The sequence below is a fragment of the Haliotis asinina genome, chromosome 4 (assembly GCF_037392515.1).
Source record: "Haliotis asinina isolate JCU_RB_2024 chromosome 4, JCU_Hal_asi_v2, whole genome shotgun sequence".
NCBI lineage: Eukaryota > Metazoa > Mollusca > Gastropoda > Lepetellida > Haliotidae > Haliotis > Haliotis asinina.
In genome coordinates, this window is record NC_090283.1 from 37,522,438 (window position 1) to 37,538,437 (window position 16,000).

At 40.1% G+C, this 16,000-nt stretch overlaps 1 protein-coding gene across 3 annotated transcripts in view; it reads right to left on the bottom strand.

Annotated features, from left to right (window-relative positions):
• The window catches only part of LOC137281531 (RCC1 and BTB domain-containing protein 1-like), a 102,532-nt gene that overhangs the window by 54,237 nt on the left and 32,295 nt on the right, over positions 1-16,000 (bottom strand). For all 3 annotated transcript variants that reach the window (XM_067812814.1, XM_067812815.1, XM_067812816.1), the window contains exons 5-11: positions 11,020-11,110; positions 10,017-10,084; positions 7,491-7,601; positions 5,057-5,196; positions 4,543-4,733; positions 2,399-2,454; positions 219-289 (exon numbers count right to left, since the gene is read on the bottom strand). In XM_067812814.1, the coding sequence (XP_067668915.1) occupies positions 219-289; positions 2,399-2,454; positions 4,543-4,733; positions 5,057-5,196; positions 7,491-7,601; positions 10,017-10,084; positions 11,020-11,110 (728 nt within the window). The remainder of the gene's footprint in view (positions 1-218; positions 290-2,398; positions 2,455-4,542; positions 4,734-5,056; positions 5,197-7,490; positions 7,602-10,016; positions 10,085-11,019; positions 11,111-16,000) is intronic.

Sequence of the window (16,000 nt, forward strand, 5' to 3'; positions counted from 1 at the left end):
GATTCCCATATTTCCAATTCCACTGAAATGAATAGAAAATTAAGGTGAATTTTTATCTTCTTGAAACAAACATGGGGGGAACAAACAAACTGTACCTTCATCATACATATGTTTGTGGTGAGAAGAAACTTACTGATGTTGCAAAGACCAGACAACAAACAAACATGAACTGACAAAAACTCCATTGATTTTACACAGAAGTGCATGGGAATACTAACCTTATCTTGAGAATGGACTTATGTACATGGATTTCTCGGTCTTCAACAACAAACTTCAAATCAGTAGTCAGCTGAAATAATTTAACATTCACTGTTCAATATACAATCATCATGTAATACAAACAAATATCACAACAGCTATGATTTTAAACCTGCATATAGTCATTTACTTTCCTATCAGAACTATGTTAGTTTGTATGAATCTTTTTACCCTTGGTACACCACACATTGATTTTAGATATGGACATGCTATGACCAAAGGCAGGCATCATGCATTAGTTATGTACCCATCATCATACAAATATCAAGTTTCAATAAAACATTCTTCCAGTTAACTAACTTTTGGGTACACAGTAATTATTGCAATGTTGTTGACAACTGAACAAAGATGCCTGAAGTTACTGATATGTGGAATGCTGGCATGTCATTTAGGGCTATTGCAAGAGATGTTTGTTGTCATCAATCTACATCGATTCATTGTCCATAAACACCAGCATACCAATGACATTAAGGACCATCACTTATTAGACTGACCACAAGCAACAACTCCTAGGAAGGATACAGCCCTACTCAGAATCATAAGATTTTATGGCAAGTAGCATGTTTAAAGTCAAAAACCACATGACACTGTCCGGTTGGTAGAGAGAGATCTAAACTAGTCAGATGAAAGTCAGTTGGTTTTGTTCCTGACTAATGGACAAGTCTGGGAATGGTTCTGCAGAAATACTCAATACCAGAAAATCTTGCAGCAAGTCAAGTTTGGCATGGGTTCATTGATGGTTTGTGAGTTCCTATCACTACTGTAAACTTGACCTTCAGAAGAGCAAATAAAATCTCAATGGACAATGGAATATTACTGACATCCTAAGCTGGATTGTTGCAGCACATTTTGAGGACCATGCACTGAACATGTTCTCATGATGACAATGCTTAACCAGACCATTTGCTCATTTTTGCACTAATCTCTCCTATGTAAAGTTCTTTTTTGCATTTTCTATCCCCCCACCACTGAGACGGAAGATAGGACAAACTTATTGTAACAGATATTACATTCTTTCACATATTAGCTACATAAATTGCAGCCTCAGGTATATATATATACACATATGTATTTGGATAAGAATTCACTTATGTATATGAAAACGTTTCTCACCAGTGTCTTCTGAATGCGTAACATTTCCCAATATAAAGTTATTGACATGATACTATCAATGTTTAGTCTGCAATGAATGGGGTTTTGTCAAGTATAATTAATGCATTATTTGAAGAGTGTATACTTTGGTGAGTTGAACTTCAGAACAAATTCATCTTTCCGTTTCCAAATCTCCCTGACAAAAAAATCTGATAAATGTGGTACAGGTTACCTGTATGGAGTTCATTATAGAAAGACAAACATGGAATGGCCTAACCTAAAGTAACAAGCAGAGCATTTCACAACATCAGCTGTTGTCTTATACGTTCACTCATTTGACAAGTAACTGTTCCTTCACATGCAATAACTGAGAACCACATGGGAAAGATTGCTTTAACTGACCATGTGAATGAATCATGCTCTTTACTTTTTACCAGCCAAGAAATTGGTAACAAATGTTCAACACATGAAAAAACATAATTTCTCTTACTGGTACTGCATGGACATCAATAAAATAATTTCTAGACATGCATGTTTCGAAATTGCCGGATGTGTGCTACAAATATACTTGTTTGACAGATGCATTCAGAGCACCTGAAAAGCTTTTGAACATGTGGGTATGATACCCATGCTTTTGAAACAAACATATGAATATTTAAAATATATGCTTAAAATTATGGAAGGTTAAAGAGGGGGTCATGGACATTGTACCATGATATGTGGGGAGTTGACAGTACGTAAATTTGTAAATGTCAAAAGGCTAACATAAAATGACAAACTTTGGGGTCAGATGTATTCAATGAACAAACTGTTAAATATTGACCCTCCCCATGTCCTTGTACAAGTTTTTGTGATCGTGACCAAATATGAGTATCACTTTCTATCAAAATCACGGAAAGAAAATCTTTTGGTGACCCTGCCCTAAATTCTTCTTACCTGCTTAAACCCAAAAATACCTGATTGGTCCCTTACTGCTTTAACAGTACAATAATATCAACAGATATATTCTTTAATTATTTATAATATAAACTTACACAACTGTACTCACCGGATCATCGAAAGCTTTGCATATAGTTTGTGCTATTCTGGATCCACGTACATGCTCTGAAAATAGTTCAAATTCAAGAACATTACAAAGCAAATAAGTGAAAAATGAATCTTCAGATAACCCAATGCAGACATGAACCTGACTTGAAACAAACAGAGAACATAAGCAGCTGTGTGTAAAAGACTTGTGCAAAGGGACTTATGTTTGTAATATCAATTCTGACAATGACAAGAACTAAGAGTTTCTCCTTGTAATTTGTGGTTCATAACAATGATGGCCATTTTAACGTCTTGTCAAATTTGATTTTCTAAAGATATATTGAAATGTACAATGGATAAGATGAAACATGTTCATGGCACATTAAGCTTCATCTGTCATTCAGTACAGATGAGGAAACATTTACACCATTTAACAAAGGTGTTAACTGAAAAAGTCACTGTGAATCTTAGTAGGGGTCACAGTGTTACAAGGGAGTGGCCTGAAGTGTTCAAGGCATGATGTAGACTGTCAACAGCCACGAGGTAAGTGACACACATGTGAAATTTGCCCAAACACTAACCCATCAGTGACCAGGTAGAGAGGCCTGAAGTGCTCAAGGCATGTAGAGTGTGCATCAACAGCCATGGGCTAACTGACACACATGTGAAATTGGCCAAAACACTAACCCATCAGTGACCAGTTAAGGCCTTCTGGAACTTATTTCAGTGACTCTACTTGAAGTGAACTTATTTTGTTGATCATCAAGGCCACTCCTTATACTGCTACACCCACAAGGAAGAGAGTTTTAATGAATGTCAAATTCTTCATTATAAAGAACACAATGTTTTGGAGTATATCCTTTCTCAATGCCAATCATTACTTTATCCCGTTCAGTAGTCACATTAAAATGACAAATTATTATTATTCATTATTAATATTATTTATATATGATTCTTTTATCAAATCTATCACTTTTCACAATGTCTGAAACAACTTATTAAACTTTATTATTGAAAGGATTAAAATTATAAAGTATTTTTCACAATCTAACTAAAACAAGACAAAATTGTTTCTAGGGAAACGGATCCCCCTGCTGCTGTAGGATGCGTTACCCAACATTGAGTGTTCTCTAATTTCTCGTAATCAAGTTCAATATACATCCATCAGATGCACACTTCTCAAGTCCCAATGAAACTCATGAAGAAGCTTAATCAATTCTATTGAGCAGTTTTTGTGGAGAAGTGGATAGACTTAATCGCCTATTTCACTATCATCAGAGAGAAATTCCACATAATTTATCTAAAATAAAAGACATATGTAAGCTAAGGCAGTTTTGTGCTGTGGTTTTTGAGGAGCAGTAGATTTTGAGAGGTGGATAGAGTACATTCCCTGTTTTGTATGGACAGACGGACGTACTGGCAGACGGACACAGAGTGTAAACCTATATGACCAGAACCGTATTATCGCCGCGGCATAAAAGAACTATTCTTGCACATATGCTTCAACAACAGGTTCACGGCAAAGTTGTCAAAGTGCAAAGTAGTTATGTTCCAAGAAAATGATTTCTAACAAGATGAATAAACTGTAGATTAAAATGGACAGCAGGGCTCACAAAATTTGTAAAATGTACATTCTAACTTATTATTTTCATCATTTTTCAGTGATCACGTAATGTAATTCAACTGACATCTTCGCTTTCATCGCCTCACTTTCTGTTCGGACATGATGTTTCTAAAATGAAGTCATATGCATGAAGCCTTTTTGACACAGGTCATAACCTACCTTCAACATGTCCACTAAGTTCTGTAATATATGCATAGGTGATTTTTAGCTATAAGACATTCTGAACAGCATGATTTTATCTGAATCTCTAAGTTTACCTTTATGAGCATGGTATCCACGGCTATGATATGACTGACAGCATGAATGGTGTAGCTCACTCATTACATCTTGAAATGCAAACGAAAATTGAAGTGGTGTCCATCAGGACCCGTGTAGTGAAGTCCTGAAACTATAGCCTTGCCATAGCCTTGGTATTTTCATGATGCTTATAGTTTTCTCACTGACACTGAACTGGGTGATTGAGTATGGTTTTTAAGCCACTTTTAGCAATACTCCAGCACTATCACAGTGAAAGAGCACTCTGTAGATTTGAATACACTCACCAACACTGTATGTCCTCCAACTGATTGGGGGAGCTGAAAATGTGGCAAACACATCATCCACGCAGTTGAAGCGAGTCAGCATGGGTGACGTGACTGACTGGCCCCGACACTGACCCCACATGTACACCTTCCCTGTCTGGCTCATGGCAGCTGAGATGTGTGTGTAGTGGCTGGCTGCGATCTCCACAAACCTGAGGACACACTACTATAAGGTCACAGAGTCTACTTGCTGTAGTTCTTATGTTATTTTGTAAAGTACCAATAGCATGGGATACATGAATGGACTTCAGAAATTATCCAGTGTTTTGTTTTGACAGCAAGGATGAAATGTATTAATCAAATAAAACATTAGACATTAACATCATGATTATGCAATCTACACGTTTCAGAAATACTACATTGTGATATTGCTGTTTCATGACAATAAATTCCTGATGTATGATCAAGGTCATGTAAGGCTTTGTATATTTCACATCAAGTAAAGTCCTTCCACATTTCTGATGGACTGACTGACCTTTCAATTTTCTCCACCTTGGTAGGGTACACCTGATTGGCCTTGCTGCTGGTGCCAAGCTGACCATACGAGTTAGCTCCCCATGAGTACAGTACCCCTTCATCTGAGAGAGCCATAGTGTGGGCATACCCCGACACCACCTGCAAGGTTTGAAGATACAAGTTACCCTTTCATCTGAGAGAGCCATAGTGTGGGCATACCCCGACACCACCTGCAAGGTTTGAAGATACATGTTTCCCCTTCATCTGAGAGAGAGATAGTGTGGGCATACCCCAACACCACCTGCAAGGTTTGAAGATATATGTTTCCCCTTCATCTGGGAGGGAGATAGTGTGGGCATACCCCAACACCACCTGCAAGGTTTGAAGATATATGTTTCCCCTTCATCTGAGAGAGTCAAAGTGTGGGCATACCCGAACACAACCTGCAAGATTTAAGAATACAAGTTACCCCTACATCTGAGAGAGAGATAGTGTGGACATACCCCGACACCACCTGTAAGGTCTGAAGATATAAGTTTCCCCTTCATCTGAGACAGCCATAGTGTGGGCATACCCCAACACCACCTGCAAGGTTTGAAGACACGTTTCCCCTTCATCTGAGACAGCCAAAGTGTGGGCATACCCCGACACCACCTGCAAGGTTTGAAGATATATGTTTCCCCTTCATCTGAGAGAGAGATAGTGTGGGCATACCCGAACACCACCTGCAAGATTTGAGAATACAAGTTACCCCTACATCTGAGAGAGCCATAGTGTGGGCATACCCCAACACCACCTTCAAGGTTTGAAGATATATGTTTCCCCTTCATCTGAGAGAGAGATAGTGTGGGCATACGCCAACACCACCTGTAAGGTCTGAAGATACGGGTTTCCCCTTCATCTGAGAGCCATAGTGTGGGCATACCCCAACACCACCTGCAAGGTTTGAAGACACATGTTTGCCCTTCATCTGAGAGAGAGATAGTGTGGGTATACCCCGACACCACCTGCAAGGTTTGAAGATATATGTTTCCCCTTCATCTGAGAGGGAGATAGTGTGGGCATACCCCAACACCACCTGTAAGGTCTGAAGATACAAGTTTCCCCTTCATCTGAGAGAGCCATAGTGTGGGCATACCCCAACACCACCTGCAAGGTTTGAAGATATATGTTTCCCCTTCATCTGAGAGAGCCAAAGTGTGGGCATACCCTAACACCACCTGCAAGATTTAAGAATACAAGTTACCCCTACATCTGAGAGAGAGATAGTGTGGGCATACCCCAACACCACCTTCAAGGTTTGAAGATATATGTTCTCCTTCTTCTGAGAGAGAGATAGTGTGGGCATACCCCAACACCACCTGCAAGGTTTGAAGACACATGTTACCCTTCAATTTGTTCCCAGGAGAGGCTGTTCATGTCAATTTATCTAACGGATAAATCTAAGGTATCTACACTCCTGGCAGTCCATGGCCACAGCATGTTCTTTCCTGTCAAAGATGTGAATCAAAAAGTCTTGTAGGGATATACTTGTAAGAATTATGTATGTTAATGAAGGATGATATTCATGAATATGTGAGTGTCCCTTGCTCACATCAATGAAGTGATGCATGCCTGTCTGGCTTTCTGCACCCATGGAGATAGGTTCTTAACACAACTAACACAACTCTTTGGAAAAAATCTACCTTGTTCTTGGCAACCATGTGAAAATATCTAACAATGCAAAGCAAAACAATTCTCAGCCAAAAAGCAAAATGTGTCCTGAATGTGACAGGGTGTTTAAGGTTTACCTTTGACTAAGGACTTAAGATAATCGGGAGATTCCTATAGGACACATGGATAGTCTGGAGATAAAGCCAAAAATACTTAACATCTGGCGTTAACTGAAGACACACAGGACAACAGTTGCCCCAGCATTGGTCCAGATTGTAAGACTACTGATAAGAGAGAGGGAGCGAGCGTCAGGGAGTAAGACAAAGATAGTGTGGGTGTGAGAGCAGAGAGAAGCTAACCTGGGAGGCTGCTCAAAGTGCTTCATCACACAGAAGCTACTGAATTAAAAATGAACTGGGTACACCCTTGTGTGTTATATTGTTATACCCACCCCACAGTGGTAATGAATGCATTATTAGAGTCAAAGAAACACTCATCTGGTTATTTTTTCGATCTGGGTGTCTGGATAAAACACATTTTAATAGTCAGGAAAGAACTCCACACTATTTTCTCATACAGTTACATACAGTCATATAGAAATGATTCGCTAACTTGTGTTTTCATATTTCCAAGATTGGGCAGTTTACTATAATTTCATGACACATTTTAGTGTGTAGGTTATCACTTGTGCTCATTTAGTTACACATCAATGATTTACGGTATGTTTGAATCATACAAAATCTTTTAAAACACTCAGTGCGTGTCTGTATTCAGTGTCTGCGTAAGCAAATGCAAGTCACCTGACTGATGATGAGACCAGAGAGGGCACCTGCCACCTTGCATGGATTGGGTTGATTCACATTGTTGCCCAGTCCCAGCTGACCATTTCCATTGTAACCCCAGCCATACAACTGAAAGAACAGAAAAAGGGTAAACATTACATAACTTAGTAAAAATGAAACATTTTTTTACATAGAGAGATTATTGACCTCATGTGTTTCTGTATCATTAATATCATATTATTAGGGATAAAATTTGTATTATGCGAGCCTTTGGCGAGGTCAATAATCTCTTTATCATATAATATGATGCTTAAAATTAGTTTAAAAGTAGAGCAAAATACGCTTGAAGAAAATATAGTTTCGTATGAATACATAGCACTGAAGTGAAGTCAAGGTCAGTGACCTTTCGCAATGGCGGCATATGAATACACAGCACTGAAGTGAGATCAAGGTCAGTGACCTTTCGCAATGGCAGCATATGGTTGTGACCAGTCAAACATATAGTCCAAACCTGAATATGAACCTAGAATGACTTTTTCGCCTTGAAAGAACAACAAAACAAGATAACATTCAAGGGAATGAGGGTAATAAGTAAGAAAGAGGTTCTTGGTTCACAGACAAACAGTAGTGTGTCTGACAACAAGTTCTTATAACGTGAGGAAGTCAATGTTTGAAAACAAACGGCCATGTTCAGAACATGCCGAGATTAAGATTTCATCTGAGCCTCATATTCTGTACCTTCTATTTGAACAAAGTATTCAGGTTCATCTTTTCCAAAATTAATCACTGCAGTAATAACTCCGGCACCTCTATCATCAGCTCTGACAGAATCACCAATATTGAACTTGGGGGCAGCCATGTTTGTCTACAAACTCGCCCACGCAATGGACAACCCCTCGAAAACTCCCGACGACGTCATCATTCAACGTTTATGTTGAGGGATTTGACATGACCTTGTATGGAGTTTTGTGGAAGTAGTTCTCGTTTTTTTACCTAATTTGCATATAAATCAGATTTGGATACCAAGTTTATCAGATGTGTGTTTATTGTATAGATAACACTCTCCATTATATGATAAATCTGTATACTATCTAGCATTACAGGTAGCATTTACTACCTGTATCATAAGGCAAATGGGATGGTGTCTGGGATTGGTGACCTGTTGTGCGACTACCAGGTGACCAAAACTATGTACCTATTCAGTGTCTTCCAAAGCTCTGTTTCGTAGGCTGTGACTGGCAAAGGCTGTGCTGGGTTTCCAGTGACAACTCTTCACAGTGTCATAAATATGCACCCTGTTTGTGAAGTGTGGACACCACTGCTCTAATCTCACAGGGATTACTAGTTCTGGGTGGATCAAGTCCAGCAGTCTCGCAGGATGGAGAATGCCATGATGCTTCTTTTAAACTGAGGATAGAACGCTCATGAGTGGCATGAGGTAAGTGGTTCCCTGATTCCACAGGCTCCATACAACAGTGATGTCTGTGGAAATGGCTAGTTACCAATCACTAAGAAAGTGTGATGATGCCAACCATTATTTATCAGTATATTTTACATTTTGTGTTACGTTTAAGAAAGAATTTCATGTTTAGTGCTTAGTTGATCAAAAAGGATTTCACACTTAGTTCATTGAAAGGTAACTAAAAATTTATGTAGTTTAGTTTAAGTTCCACAGCAAACCATATGTAGTTTAGTTTAATTTTCATTACACAGAGTCAGCCTGGTCTTGTAGATGAGAGCCCCATTCTTGAAATCTGTCCACAAATAGTGTGGGATTCAAGCAAAATGACACACCTCAACAGATGTTTGATTCTACTGTCCACCAAAAGGAGATTGACTAGAGGTGGGACAGTAGAATGGCCAGGACAACTGGATCCAAATGCCCTAAGAAAGGCTGAAACTGCTGAAAAGGTTAAAGAGCATCTCTTCTCATACACTGGCTAAGGTAAGGGTGACAGTTGACTTTTATCATGCTGGGCTTGAGTGTATTCCATTTTGCCTATTTCACTTTGATAAATAACACCCAAATGTAGGAAAAAACACTCTACTTATGATATGAACAATTCATGAATGTTCTGTTATTGTGAATAACAAACTAATCAAGTGAAATGATTTGATTCACTGAAAAGAAACCGAAAATTTTCAGCACAACTAAACCCACCTAGTAAATCTGTTGATACATTGAATATCCAGTTCAAAATTGATCTTCAGTAATCCATGCTTGCCGTAAAAGGCAACTAATGGGATCATGCTCACTGACTTGTTTGACATGCCACTGCATCACAATTGCATAGACTGATGCGCATGTTGTTGATCACTGGATTGTTGGGCCTGACTCGATTATTTACACATCGCTGCCATATTGAAGGAATATTACTGAAGGTGGCACAAAACTACACTCACTCACTTACCAGAGTGTTGACAGAACAATGACTGAGTCACTGTCAAGAAAAGTACTGTCGCTGAATGAAAGGCATATGTCTCCTCACAAAATACTTACTGAACCATACGATTTATTCTGTCAAGTCACAAAGTGATGTTTACCTCACCATTGTCCATTAAGGCCATAGACGATGTCTGGCCACATGAGATGGCTACAACGGTCCGGCAACCTGCAAATAGCAGAGAGAATCCAAATCTCATTTTATATCAACACATATGTTTGAGAATGGCAAAAACTTATAAACGTACATACCAAATTATACAGACTAAATTATCACTAGTGAATAACAAAGTTATAACAAAGAACAAAGTGCAACATGTATTGTTCACATTTGTTCACAACTGTGTGACATACAGTAGTGAAGGTGTGTGGTAGTAGGTGTGACACATGACATACAGTAGTGAAGGTGTGTGGTAGTAGGTGTGACACATGACATACAGTAGTGAAGGTATGTGGTAGTAGGTGTGACACATAACATACAGTAGTGAAGGTGTGTGGTGGTAGGTGTGACACATGACATACAGTAGTGAAGGTGTGTGGTGGTAGGTGTGACACATGACATACAGTAGTGAAGGTGTGTGGGAGTAGGTGTGATGCATGACATACAGTAGTGAAGGTGTGTGGTAGTAGGTGTGACACATGACATGCAGTAGTGAAGGTGTGGGGTGTGTGACTCATGACATACAGTAGTGAAGGTGTGTGGTAGTAGGTGTGACACATAACATACAGTAGTGAAGGTGTGTGGTAGTAGGTGTGACACATAACATACAGTAGTGAAGGTGTGTGGTAGTAGGTTTGACACATAACATACAGTAGTGAAGGTGTGTGGTGGTAGGTGTGACACATGACATACAGTAGTGAAGGTGTGTGGTAGGTGTGACACATGACATACAGTAGTGAAGGTGTGTGGGAGTAGGTGTGACGCATGACATACAGTAGTGAAGGTGTCTGGAAGTAGGTGTGACACATGACATATAGTACTGAAGGTATGTGGGAGTATATATGACACATGACATGCAGTAATGAAGGTGTGTGGGAGGTGTGACACATGACATACAATAGTGAAGGTGTGATATTCAAAACATTCCGTTATGGTGTGAGTACCTATGACAGCAGTGATCTTGCGGGGGGTGGGCTGGTTTGTTGTGGTCCCTGTTCCCACCTGTCCACAGTTGTTCTGGCCCCATGCATAGATCTAGGACAGGAAATACACTCCATGTAGCGGTTAGCTGTTGCCAAAACTGAGCATACTCTGATGGTTAAATCCCCAGCTATTTAACACTGTAAAATCTGTTCTCAAAATAGGATAATCGACAACCACGTTTTCTTTACCCCACATACCCCACTAAACTTCCTGCATCACAAACTGCATCTCAAATCTTCTACATATCTCTTGAACCTAATCTCCGGCCCCATCCTCTTCTCATATATATATTTATTCATAATATATTTTTTTATCCATACCTCGAAGTTCAAGACAAACATACACACATCATCTCAAAACTGAAAATTAGCCCATAGATCACCAAATCATATAAATTATGTATCTCAATCTTGAAGTGTACTCACCATAGGAAATATTTTGCAGTCATATTCAATGCTTTGTCAAACAATTAGTTGAATGAACAATCTTGAGGACCAGTAAATAAATAATCATTTATCAAATAACATATCCGATAAATTTCCATACAGTAGCAATTCAAAGCATTTATATATTTACACTGACTGTAAATCTGTGCCCTGGGGCTAGCAGCAAAATGTAATTTTCTGAATAAAATTGCCATTTTATACTTATTCTGACTCATGCTTATTATGCTTACTCTACCTTTTATGCAAATGATAGTGGAACACTTGAAATCCCTTGAAGTTCTCTCTTATGAAAAGGACGTAGCATCACATTCACCCACGAGTAGCCTGTCGGCACCCTAATCAGTCACATGACCAGCCATGCTTGTCACTCTTTCTGGATATGTCCAACACAGGCACCTGCGGGAGATCCAATGTGCCACAATGCAGGAAGGTCAGGAGGGCTTGACTTCATGTGACAGAATAAGCATAAAATGTCAATTTTATTTAGAAAAATGTAATGTAATTTAATTTTCTGAATAAAATTGATATTTTATACTTAGCCTGACTCATGCTTAATTGCTCTTCCTGGCAAAGGTAGTGGAACACCTGAAATCCTTTGAAGTTCCCTTCTAAAAGGAGCGGACATGAAATTCACATTTACCCATGCATTACCTCCCCTCCCACACACATGGTCAGCTGGTTGGGAGGACTTGACATCCCGAGTCAGGATAAGTATAAAATATCAATTTTATTCAGAAAATTACATACTTTTCCTTATTCTGACACATGCTTAATCGCTTACAGAATCCGAAGGAAATGGCAGTGGGTCAGGCCACCCTGGATTCTGCTGGCTGTTTCAAATTACGTCCAATAATTTCCCCCCAATGGGAACTTGTAATGGCGATAATTCGGTCCTATTCTTCTCATATTCATGGTAGATTTTTAGGGGGATCACATCCAGTTGAACTTGTCTTCCATAGAAGGACTGGCACGTGATGACATATAAAGTAACTAGCGTCCTGCGAGTTTCTGATGCAACTAAATGTCAAGATATAGCAATCGAGACTAGTTGTGACCCTTCTTTGTGTACAAATATCTTCATAACAAGTACAGGATCCTAATCACTCATGCCAGTCTGTTCAAGATGTGCGGATGGACCTTCCACCAATATACTCCACAGAGCGTCTGGCTTCCACAAGTCATGTGATAAATTGGGTGAGTCAAGTCAGCACCTTCGGGGAACTGTTAGTTGCTGAGCAACGACAAGTCCAAACTGATGAATGCCAGTGTAGCGCTAGTGTAGAAGCTAGGGCTCTGACTACATGTGGGTTAGAGGCTCGCGGAGTGTCTAACCGTGCTGTTTTATATGCTCTGAGTATAACAGCTCTGATCCACACTGAGATAGTGTTGCAGGATTCTTCTGTAGGTGTCTCAGTAGATATAGGGATAAATATGCACTTGAACCGTTGTCTTCTAGACTTCGTACGCGCCATGTATATCTCCAATGCTCTGACTGGAAATAATAATAAAATTTGTGTATCATGAGGTCCCAAGATATAAGACAAGGCCGGTATACAGAACAGTCTATCCGATTGATTCTTTGCGATGAAATCCCATCTTAGACCCAAATGAGCTGTTTCTTGGTGACTTGTATCATACTTCGATTAAAGCCTAGAGCATGAACTTCTGATATTCTTGCCGCTGAAGCCAGGTCAAGTAACAATAGCGTCTTTTGAGTCAGCATTTCAACTGAAATCCAATCAAGTGGTTCATACGCATCACTTGTAAGATGCTGGAGTACAACATTTAGGTCTCACGCTGGAGCTCTAAATCTGTGTTGTTGATCTTCCAACTTGAATGAGCATAGTAAGGCAAGAAGCTGTGGTACTTCAGTCAGCTTGGTCCCCGTTCCCACGGGGACGACTGAGCTGAGAGCTGCTAAGTATGTAGATAACATAGAGCCTTTCAGACCTTTGGAATGACATAAATAGCATAAATAATCTGCTCTGCTCTTTAAGGATGAGTCGCCGAAAATCCCTTTTTCCTGGCATATGCCTCAAAACGTTTTCACTTGTCATCATAAAGTATGCGAGTGGCTTTCCGTAAGGCTAAGGTTTACTGATAATACATGGAAGCTGGAACGCAGGTTACAAATTGTCCGGTTGTCTCGGACATAATCATGTAGCATGTGAAGCTTCAGATGGTAAGTTAGATGAAAAATGTAATTGATGACAAAAAGTCTGTTTCGCCCCTTTGCATATTTTTGTTTTTAATTCACCGAAAACATATGACATTTCGTCGAACTTATGTTGTCGGCAGAAGGGAAACTTCCAGATGGGATCACATGACTTAGATCATGTAGCAGGCTATTTTTAACTTGTATCGTGACAAATAGTAGGGGTTGATTCAAAAGTGTTATATACTGTACAATAACAGTTTAGTTTACCATAATCCTACTTAACATGTGTTTTCGCTAGAGATGTTCTCACACCCGCAAAATCCTAATGAACAACCTGAGACACGTGTCACTAGTGTTTTGATGGCTAATTAATCCATTCACATCAAATGCCTTCCGATAGATTACGAATGAAATCACAGTCGTGCACTTATGCACAGATGTTTCTCTCTGGATAACTGGATCATTTTTCGATGAAAATCTATGGAAATGGTTTGAAAATCTGCCGTCCAGGTCCGGAAGCGTGGGGTCTGGTTAAGCGAGTGCAATTAGTGAACGTAAGTTTCGTTTCACATACAAATCGTCCGGAAGGCGGGTTTTCTGGATATGTGGGGTCGACTGTATTTGCGGTGATCCAAGGGCGTGACTGATTAGTTGAAACGCTTCCCGATGCAGCATCCATTCTGTTGATCTAAATGCTGAAGACAAAGTCTCAGGGATCGTAGATATAGGAGCAATCGGCGGGAATGTATCGATGTCATCATTCTTAATCTTATACATGTTGAGTTCATTGGAATCCTTAGATGGTGAGATAAGGTTTAAGCTGATCCATGATGTGACTTCTGTGTCCTAGAAGAGGGCTTCTTCTGGTGACAACTCTCAGTGATGTCCAACTTTGTTCCTCCTCCTAGAGTAAGACGCATTCACTGATCGCTGACTATCCCGACTCTGTCAGTCTCAGTCTGAAGGGGAGGATGACTGCATATAACTACTCATGTGAGTGCACTCGCTCGGCGTGGGTGTGTCCTTCTCTGTACTGTGACCAGATGACCGGGACCTGGATCTCCTGGAGTGTGTGCGTGCATACACCTTTTCTTCATCTTCATACGTGAGTGCAAGTCTAGACGAGTGCTCTCGCTGATTCGCAGTCAACACTGATGAGTACAGTCGTCTTTCTTCCTCCAACCGTCGCTCCATAAGATTCATCATCTGTGTTATGAATTGTTGCATGAAGGCGCCTGCGTTGAATGCCTGCGTTGAATGCCAGCGTTGAGTGCAGTGATGACTGTGTTGAAGAGTTGTCTACGATGCCTGAGGTTGCAGTCGACATCTGCGAAGTCAGCTGTAGATGATAAAGGTTCTGAGGCTTTCATGATGCAGTCGGTGTCGATCTAGTCGTCGACGCCCGTTGATTACGTTGATTGATGTCTTGCTCACTCTGTATCATCAACAGAGGCTCGTCAAAGTTGTGATGTTCTTGTAGAGGGACAATCTCTTCCCCAAACAATGCCTCTACAGACGGTCTCTTCTAAGTCTTGGGAGACGACTCGCCCGACCCTGGACATAACCTTGGAGATACAGCTGGCATATCACTGGAATGAATCTCAGCATCAATAATTAAACGGTTACCCAGTTTTTATTTCACCACGTCTGTGAACAGACCATAAGCATAAAAAAAATTCCAGTATCCATCTGTTAACTTGGGGGGCCACCATGTCAGATTCTCTCTTCGTAAAGGGACTGCCGACATCCTGTTTAGAGATAATAAATCTAGCGCAACTTTACATCAAGATCCTTCGAACAAGACAAGTTGTTACCCTCTTTCATGTATGAGTATCTTCTGTTACAAGAACAGGGTCATAATCACTCAAGATGGACTCTCAACCATTCATTCCTCAGAGCATTGGTCTCTACATGGGATAAATGAGTGAGATTTAACTTAGCGCCTTTGCAGACTAGTTTGTTGTGTTACAATGAGTGGCTACTCTAGAGGCTTGTAGGTATCACTGGTGAGATGCTGCAAAGTAACATTCAGTTCCCAAGCTGGTGCCTTAAATTTCAGTTGTTGGACTTAAAACTTGAAAGAGCAGAGTAGAGCTAGTAGGACTGGCACTTACATCAGCTTAATGCCTGTTTTCATGGTGATAACTGTGCTCAGAGCGGCCAAGTAAGTTGATAGTGTTGAACTTTTCAGTCATCTAGTCTGTCGTAGATGACATGAATGTTCTGCCACTTGAGGGTGTGAGGCCTTTGATGTTGTAAAGCCTTTCCGCCTTGCATAAGTCTGAAATCTCCCTTGTTTGTCTACATCTGAAGTACGAGCAGATCTGCATGGAGCCA